This window comes from Arvicanthis niloticus, chromosome 1 (genome assembly GCF_011762505.2).
Source record: "Arvicanthis niloticus isolate mArvNil1 chromosome 1, mArvNil1.pat.X, whole genome shotgun sequence".
In the NCBI taxonomy this organism is placed as follows: Eukaryota; Metazoa; Chordata; class Mammalia; order Rodentia; family Muridae; genus Arvicanthis; species Arvicanthis niloticus.
The window spans coordinates 113,441,581-113,451,085 of NC_047658.1; the positions used below are offsets into that span (position 1 = coordinate 113,441,581).

Sequence of the window (9,505 nt, forward strand, 5' to 3'; positions counted from 1 at the left end):
CAGGTCAAACACTCTCTCATTTTAATGTCCTTACAGATGCTTCCTTTAGATTTGACCATTCTCTGTTCTCATCTGTTAGGTGTTAGCTCAGTGTCACCTTCTCAGAAGGTGGCACTGTAAATTAGTCCCCGGTTACTCTGTCATGATACTCTAATTCTTGTCTTCAGTTCTCAGGCCTTTTCTTACCTCTTGTGATGTTCCCAGTTAAAGTGCAGCTGTCTGGCCCCACCTATCCTGTTTGTCCAGTTTTCCAAGAACCAAGGACTGCTCCCAGTTCAGGCAGGTGTCAGAAATGATTTATCACAGGAAAGATGTAAAAGAGTAGAACCAATCCTGGTTCTGTCTTTCTTCTTGAATGTGTATGTGTGTGAGCGTGAGTATGGTGGTGTGCACGGAAGTTGGAGGATAACTTACTGCACTCACTTCTTTCTTTCCACCATGTAGAACCTAGGGATTGAACTCAGGTTGTCAGGCTTGGCGGCCAACACCTTTACCCACTAAGCTATCCCCTTGGTCTCTGAGGTCAGTCTTTCTGGTCCCCAAACTCAAGCCCTCCCTTGTGGTTTGGATGATAATGGTTCCTGTAGGCTCACATATTTGAATGCTCAGTCTCCCTTTGGTGGTCTGTTTAGGAAGGGTCAGGTGGTGTTTGTTGTTGGAGGAGGTGTGGACTTTGATGGTTCTCTCTGCCTCTGTCTTGTGAATCAGATGTAAGCTCTCAGTGATTTCTCCAGTGTCATGTTTGCCTGCATGGTACCATGCTCCCTGCTGTGATGGTCATGGAGCAACCCTCAGAAACTCTAACTATGACCCCAACTAAATGCTTAATTTTGTTACCTTGGTCATGTCCCCTCATAGCAGCAGTACAGTGATTAAGACACCTTCTCTCATGCACTCTCTTCCAAGAACATCAGTTACTCTTAGATACTGAAGTCCTTTCCTTTCCTAGGGACTCAGTTTACCTGTTTGTTCTAAGGTAAAGATGTTCTGAGCTGCAAGGACCTCGGCGCCAGGAATAGAGCAGCTTCCTCTTCTTCCAGCAGGTGGCGATATTGCCTCTTCTATTTCATTTTCCTCACAGGACCAGGCGGTCTGGCTCTTCTGTAATTCTAGCACCTGGGAGGCTGAGGCAGGGAGATTTGCAAAAGTCTGTGGCCAGCTTGGACTATATAGTGAACTCCAGATTGGCCTGGGCTGAAGAATAATATGCTGTCTCAAAAAACTAAAGTAAAAACAAACAAAAAATTCACCCTATCACCACCACCACCATCACAACAACAAAAATAAACCAAAGACAAGAGGGCATGGGGACATGGGGCATGATGTAAAGGCATCTGCAATTTTATTAAAAAAAAAAAAAACAACAATAAAACAACTACAAGCTCTAATCTCAGCATTCAGGAGGCAGAAGCAAGATCTCTGTGAGTTCAAGGCCAGCCTAGTCTACAGAATTAGTCCCAGGACAGCTAAGGCTACATAACGAAACCTTGTCCTAAAAATAAAAATAATTTTATTTAATTTAAACATTAATTAATTATTTTAAAAACCACCCCAAGGCAATCTAGTGCTCGGGAGGCAGAGACAGGTTACAACAAACAAGCAAAAAAAAAAAAAAAAAAAAAGGAAAAATAAACAAAAAGTATACAACAAACAAAAAACAAAGAAAGCATACACTATTACAACCCACCACCAAATATCAGGACGTCTTTCTTTTGTTCTCACAGAAATTTTATTTCCTAAATTTACCCATTTCTTAATTGTTATTATTTTCTATTAGTATATGCACTCTGTGTGTGTGTGTGTGTGTGTGTGTGTGGTATATGTATGTAGTGTGTGTAGTGTGTGTGGTGTGTGTACAGTGTTTTGTGTGTGTAGTGTGTGTGGTATTTGTATGTAGTGTGTGTGGTTTATGTATGTGTAGCATGTGTAGTGTGTGAGTGATATATGTATATAGTGTGTGCGGTATAGTGTTACAGTATGTGTAAGGTATACATGTATATGTAGTGCATGTAGTGTGTGGGTAGTTTATGTATGTATAACATATGTAGTGTGTGTGTAGTGTGTGCGTGATATATATGTGTGTAGTATGTGTGATATATATGTGTATAGTGTGTGTGGTATATGTGTGTGAGGTGTGTGTGTGGTATATATGTTATAGTATGGGTGTGGTACATAGTGTGCATAGTGTGTGTGTGTGTGTACGCACTTATGAGCATAAGTACAGTCCTGGAGTGCAGTTACAGGTCAGAGGACAACCTTCAGGGGTTGGTCATCTCCTCCCACCAAGGATCAGACACAGCTCATCATGCTTGGTACCAGCATCTTTCTCCATCTCGCCATCTCCCTGTACTGAGAGGGAACAGAGCTGAGACAGATTCCTCTTGGAGACGACAAGGAAGCTCTTGGCTCCACCAAAACACCCATCAAAGAAGGGAAAGTTCCCTGTGAATAGTTTCTTTTCTGTGAAGGAAGGACCATCTGAAGGGCCTGTCTTCACAGCGGGGCTTCAGAATGAGTGAGGGCTAGAGAGTCTTCAGGGCTCTGCCTTGTGTTTCTGGAGTTGTTGTCATCTCCTTGAAGAAGATGCTTTCTTTAAGTCTCCAGAAAACCACTGACCTGGAGGTCAAAATGACTCGAGTCTTTGCTGTACTTCTTGAGTTGGAAGAGACTTTTGTCCTGTCCTGACACTACCTCTTAGTGGCTGCCATCATCTTACTTGTGAGGAACTGGACGCTTTAAACACACTGGGTCTTTCTACCTCTTAACTTTCATTTGTTCCCCCACTAACCAAAGTCTGTGAGATTGAGCCTTCAAGTTTGGAGTCAAACACCATTTTCTGAAATTTTCTCCCCCAGTGACTGGTCCTCAGCTCCACTTTGCAGACTTGGAGGGGTCAAAGGAGACGACTGCTTGGCCCCTGCTCCAACCAACATCGCCTTTCTTGGGGAGTCTGTGATAAGATGGTATAAGATGGTTGTTCACCAGCTTTGAGAGCTGGGAGAACAGCCCAGGCTTGGGAAGGGCTTGATGTGTTCCCCACCTGTAACTGTGGGGGAACGCCCATCATCCAGTTGCTTTATCAATGAAATGGAGCTTTATTGCAGTGGATTAGATATTTGCTAACTGAAAAGTCCTATGCAAGCATAACAGCTTTCAGTTTCTGGTTTAAAAATCTAAGCCTCCATGAGGAAATCAATATCCCGAAAGACCAGGCAGAAAACGACCAGAAACTTTAAACCCATATCCAAACCAGTGCCAAGCTTGTCCAGCCCCAGGTTCTCTCCTCCCCACCACACTGTGGACACTATAAACCCAGGCAGAGAGAAGACCCCAGTGTCTTTAGTGTAGTGTCTGTTTCAGACAAGTGCACAGTCTTCTAACAGTGTGGGCCAAACAGAGTCAAATGAACAAATGAACAAGTTTGCTTAGAAATATCAGGACTGAGAAGAGGTCTAACCTGTGTCTCTTGCACCAGCCTCCTATCCGGTCTCCTTAAATTCTCCCCTCTCTTCCCCTCCCTTTTCACAATAGTGCACGACACCAGAGGTACCAAAAAGGCAAACTGGACTTTATTATAAAGTTGGCTACAAAGTCACCGCAGCACCACGAGGTGGCCACCTGGGCAAGCCTAGGCGGTCTGGCGGCCGGGTGAGTCCCGCACCAGGTACACGCACTCGTGCAAGCACACGTGTGACGGCAGATCTGCCTTCCTCCATCGGAAAGGAATGTAGCGTCTCTTCGCGCCCCCCAACCCCAGGCGCGGGGCGCAAAAGTCACAGGAAGGGCCGCCAGGGCGGCAGAGTCCATCGGAATTGAAATCCCGTTACTGGTTTGTAGAGAATTCTACGTGGGTGTCAAGAGCCCCTCAGGGCACAGGCTAGCCCCAGGTGGGCCATGCCTTTCCCCCACCAAAGCCCAGGGGTGGCTTGGTCCCTAGGAGTGGAGAACTGGCCCAGGCCCATGGGGCAGCGCGGTGGGGAAGTGAGACTCCCCCATTCTCCGCTTGAAATCCATTCAAGGAAGCTCACTACGAGTGAATACAGATTGAAATGGAAACTGGGATCGCTCGAAGTCCCTTGATTTTAAAAAGTTGCTCCCCTCCCTTGCCCTCCCACCTCCCCCCTAAATCCTTCAGGGCCTGGAGAATCAGATATATTCCCCTCTGGCCCCCAGAATCCCCCCAACAGTCCCGGGGGGGTGGAGAGCGGCTCCACGTCTTGATGACAATATGCCATACTTGACGACGTTAAGTCACAGACTTATTCAAAACGTTGGTTCCCCTCCACTTCCATCTGTGGGGGAAGAGAGAGAGAGAGTCAGTCAAACTTATTAAGTAAAAGGTTCTCGGGCCCATGCTGTGGTACGATATCGCTATATTCTATGGACTTCAAATGTGTTAGCCAAATGAAATGATCCCCAGGGTGTCAGCAGATACGAGGCAATATGGAAGGAAACTGTGGCCACAGCTTTGGACAAACAGCACAGGGCCACCAGAATGGAGCTAGGGGCTTGGCACTGTTCATTTTTTCCTCTAATTGTAACCAACTGTTGCTCTGTGTCCCCTTTAGGGGGAAGCATCAACTTCTATAAATTTTTATGTGACTTAAATTTTTTTTTTAACTCTGGAGCCTTGATTGTTTTTGTCTATAAAATGGGGGTGTTGTCTGGTCTAGGTCTCTCACAAGCCTTCAAGCTTTTGCCTAGGGATTGTCTGTCATGTTATTCCCATCTCACCTGCCCCACCCACCAGGTCTACTCATCTTTCACTCAAAGCTTTGCATCATTCTTATCTCACTACTCTCCTTAGTAGGTGATATTGTTCTCTTAAGAAAACAAAGTTTCAGAGCAGGGAACAGAGTCACCCAATCTATCCGATGTCTGATTAGAGGGACAGGGCTCCTGGACATTTAGGCCGGACTCACCGTCATGGAAGCTGTCTTGCACTTGGCTCTGGAGTTGATGCAACTCATCAGCAAACCCTTCGTAGGGGAATGTTGAGACACCTGTCTCAAAGGCGGTTTCATAGGTGGCCAAGTCCTCCAGGAAGCTGTGATCTTCTGGGGACAGGTTGTTGCAAGGTGACAGGGTCCCTCCTGGGACCTCTGCCTCAGGATCCCCTGAACCCCATTCCCCATTGGGGTCTGGAGTAGAAAGATCCATGAAGATGTCTTCCACTGGTGTCTCTTCCAGGAATAAATTATCAGGGCCAACCAGGAAGTCCAGCTCCTGGCACTTCCAGGGTTTAAGATCCAGGCTAAGCACAGGGGGTCCAGCCCCTGACAGGGACAGGTTGGGGTTCAGGGGCTCCAGCCCTCCAAGTGGCTCCAGCCCCCCAGTGCCAGCCTCAGCTGAGAAGGGCCTGTCCATGCCCTGAGCCAACTGGGTGATCTGCTGGATGAGACGGTCTATTTCATTTTGCTCTTTTTCTGTGTAGTGGAAGAAACTTTGCTTGACCGGAGAGGCCTCAGGTGTGAGCAGGCCTTCAGGCACCAGGGGGACGTCCACAGAGAGGGGGCCCCGGAGCTGAGCTAGGGCCAGGAGTGTACAGTCCCCATTACCAGGGCTGCTAGGACTTGGGGGCAACTTCTCATAGAGAAAACTGCATCCCTCCTGGGCGAAGTAAGTCTTGGTGGGATTGGGGCTCAGTTGCTCTGGGAAGGTTTGGCTGGGACTGTTCAGATGGGCTTGGAGTGCTGTGCTGGGAGGTGTCAGCTGCTCATGGGCGGGGCTACCCAGAGGTTCTGGGAATGTGGCAGTGCCGGGAAGTAGCTGGTCAGAGAAGGTAGAGGCGCAGGGAGTCAACTGGTCTTCAAAGCTTCTGGCTGAGCTTTCAGTCAACTGTCCTTGTAGTGAACTGGTTAGTGGGTCTGGGAAGGTTGCACTGCTGGGTGTCAACTGTTCAGAGAAAGTCACTGTGCTTGGCGTCAGCTGTTCTTGGAGAGAGCTGGACGGAGGGGGCAAGTGAGTCTGGAAGGGTTCATGGAGGCTGAAGAGGAAGGCACAGCCTCCTGGCTGGTGGGGTGTGTAAGGTGGCGTACACACCAAATCCTTGCTCAGGTCTGCTTGGAGGGAAGGCTCAGGCCTAGCAGGGAATGGCAGGTAACTGAAGCCCAGCTCTTTGGAGGGTTGGGGAAGCTCTTCTGATGTTGGGATCACACCTAGTTCAGGAGCCCTGGGGAAGCTGGCACTTCTAGGAGTCCCCAGGGCTGGTGTAAGGAGTGGATTAGAGCATTGCTCCTGGGAGAAGACATTCTCAGAGAATGAGGGTAGCACAGCTGTGGTGCCTAGAACATAGGCTGCCTGGGTGTCTTCAGAGTTTAGCTGCTGGCGGAGGCTCCAGGCTTCCGTGTCACTGGGGGGAAAGAAGCAGCAGCTTGTAAGGGTTTGCTGTCCATTACCAGAGTAGTTTTCCTCACAGCATTCCCTCTATGCTGACCTCGGTCCCCCTCCCCTACCCACCACCTTGTATCTTACAGCTTACCTGATAGGGTAGTTATTGGCAGTAATAGGGCCTTCTGGACCTTCTGAGTATAGCATGCAGTAAATCCATGTCCAGCCTCCATGCTTGGCTTGAAGTCTTACAACCATTTCAGCCTGAATATCTCCACTTTCAGCCACTGGGGAGAAAAAGGGATACAGGATTAGAAGGTCCATCAAGCAACACAACCTACACACCCACCTTTCTTACCTCTACACTGAATTGCGGGAGCCATGACATACTCTCTTCTGACTACCCTAACCTGTACCTCTAGGCTCCCCACCTTGACCTTATCACCCAGTGTTTCCTAAGTCTGTCCTATTCTTGCCCTGACTTCTCATCCTCAAGTTTGCTCTGTAGCCTCCAAAATGCCTTAACATCAGTTTGGACCACAGCCCATTCCTGCCTGTTTCCCATGCTTTCTCCCAGCTTCCTGTGTTATTCACAGCCTCTCAGGACACTCACACAGGCGGTAGTGTTGAGAAGAAGCGTGGGCCAGGTCCTCGGGGTGTAGCAGTCCATACCATGATTTACAGAGCAGTTCGCTGCGCTCAAAGCCCAGGTAGATTAGGACACTGGGAAGGTGGAAATGATGAGGTCAACTTTCTGTTTTCCTTACTCAAAATGCATGCACTTCACTCCCTCCCATGTTCTCTGCCCACTTAATCCCCATCCTCCCTGCCCTGAATCTAAGTTCACAAATCTAAGGTTCCCTTCTTTCTGGCCTCCCTTCTTACTGGAGTTTGAACACTTTGGGCTTACCTTTCAGAAATGTCCAGTAGGGCTAGGTCTTTAGCATGCCGGCTCTGGAACATAGCCAGGAAGAGAGAAGCAGGACCAGGGCCAGGGCCAGGGCCAGGGCCAGGGCGGGGTCTTGGCTCCAGTGGGGTACAGAAAGCTGTGAACACGGGGTTTCCTGCCCAGTAGGCCCCAGGTGGGTGAGCATGGAATCGACCTCGAATAAGCACCAGTTTGTTGCCTGCACTCTGGCGCCGGAGGGACTTGGAGGTGTTGAATCGACAACGGAAAAGGCGATCTAGGTAAGCAAAACAAAACTAACTCAGAGGGTGGGCATCGGAGGAAAGTAGTTAGTCGGGGCAGGGCAGCAGAAGAGTGGACTGGAGAAGCAAGAAGAGGTTCTTACCTGCATCCAGAGCAGAGGACATGGTGAGCTGCTGGCGCACAGTGAGGTGGTCAGCAGGGTCAATGATGTCGTAGATACTGTCACCCTGGGCAACCAGGTCCACCTAGAAAGGAGAGGTGATCGTTAGGGAAGACAGCAAGAGCCAACATGCAACCAATGACTTTCCTTAGGGAAGAATCCCCCACCCCCGCCTCCAGTAACTCTGTTTTCAGTAGTGAACACCTCATTTTATCCCACATATGCCTCAACCTGAGATGCAAGGACTCTCAGTACCCACCATAGAGTGACCCAGATGCTCGCTCACACTCTCCGACAGGTATAGTAACTTCCCCTCAGCTGTGAACACAAGCAGAAATCCAGGTAGTGCTGCCACGATGTCTTCAAGCTCTTGAGCAGAGAGAAGCCCCGTGGGGCCAGCCAAAGGAGTGCCTGTAGGGTGAGAAGATGTGGTGAGTCAGGATAAGACTCAGAGACAAAACAGAAATGAAGAGAACATCTTCTGAGTCTCAGAGAAGACACAGGAAATTCTCACAGACCTACTTCTGCAAACACCTGTTGACCCTATGCTTGTGGATCTTGGCCAGACGACCTGTTGCTAAAACTATCTAGTCAGGGAGCCCCCCCCCCCCCCCCCCGGACTTCCAAGCCTGGCGGGAACCTTAGCGGCCCTCAGCTGTCAGCACTGTGGACAGAGCTCTCCCGAAAGCACTGGGGTTCAGCACCGCGGACAGCACCTGAGAAGGGGCTGTGGCCATTTCAGCACCACGGGCAGCACCAATAAGGGTGCTGGCTTCAGGACGTCGGACAGCGCCCAGAGAGCCTAGAAAGACCCTCTTCAGCATTTCCTAGCATTGCTACCCTTCCCCATACTTTGCCTTTACAAGCTTTCCTTGCAGCTTGCCAGGCTTCCTTCCGTACACTCCGGATTCCTGGAGTGCCTCTGAGGCAATGGGAACCCGTATCATTCTGTTTTAGCGCTCTATCTCCCACAAATCCGGTGCTAGGACTATCGTTCAGGCTAGTCTAGATGGAGCTCAGAAGAAAAAGTAGGAAGTCCAGGGTCCCCTCAAGTCCCTTCTCTCCACAGGCTTCCAGCACGCTGTCCTAGACAAGCGGCAGTCTTAGCGCGTTCCCTCAGCATCTCCATCCCTGGTCCCCGTCAGCTCTGGTCTCCGGTAGCCCAAGCTCGCTCACCTCCAGCAAAGAAGACACCCTTGCGTGTGTAGATGCAGGCAAGACTCATGATGTGCAGGTAGGACAGTCGGACCTTGTCCGCTTCAGCCAACGGCAGCAGTTCCTTGAGGTTCCGAATCTCGGCGTTGATCTGGTCGCGGCGCGCCTTGGAGGCGCCCTTGGTGGATCGGTACATGACTGCCGGCTGTGGAGCTCCAGCTCCGGCTCCCAAGCACCTGCGATCCTTTCCCGATGCACCGGAGGCTTCCTCTTCCTTGCTTCCCGGTCTTTTTGCTCAGGCTCTTGCTCGCTCTCGCTCCACTCCTGGGCTCCGCTCGGCAGCGCTGCCCCCCTCGCCTGCCTCGATCCGCCTTATATAGCTCCTGACAGGCGTGGGGGGCTCGTTTTAGAGACGGGGGGGGGAGCGGGAGGCGGGAGGCTGGGCTAAAGCAAGCTGCAGCGGGAGCCACTGGCTGGGGAGGGGGGTGCTCCTCCTCCCTCCCTGGCTTCCGACGTCATCTCGTGACGTCGAACGGGAGAGGGAGGGGGCGGGGGAGAGGGGGGAGAAGGGAGGGTGCGGAGGGGGCCGGCTGGCGAGAGCTGTGCAGAGCCAAGGATGGGGTGCAGGGACCTAGTTTTTCCATTGTATTCTACTGGAAGGAGAAGCAGTACATGGGTTAGGGTGGTCTGAAGCCCTTATCAGGAGAGTT

General features: G+C 50.4%; 1 protein-coding gene across 2 annotated transcripts; it reads right to left on the reverse strand.

Annotated features, from left to right (window-relative positions):
• Positions 1-3,548: 3,548 nt before the first annotated feature.
• Npas4 (neuronal PAS domain protein 4) lies at positions 3,549-9,305 on the reverse strand. 2 transcript variants are annotated; one of them, XM_034513763.2, is made up of 8 exons: positions 8,817-9,303; positions 7,900-8,051; positions 7,623-7,725; positions 7,241-7,514; positions 6,944-7,053; positions 6,482-6,617; positions 4,923-6,352; positions 3,549-4,292 (listed from the first exon to the last, which is right to left on the reverse strand). In XM_034513763.2, exons 1-8 carry the CDS (start codon positions 8,989-8,991, stop codon positions 4,264-4,266), a joined length of 2,409 nt encoding a protein of 802 aa, XP_034369654.1. In that variant the 5' UTR covers positions 8,992-9,303; the 3' UTR covers positions 3,549-4,263. The 2 variants fall into 2 exon arrangements, with proteins under 2 accessions (XP_034369654.1, XP_076771528.1); XM_076915413.1 differs by having other exon boundaries at positions 3,569-6,352; positions 8,817-9,305.
• Between the last annotated feature and the right edge of the window lie 200 nt (positions 9,306-9,505).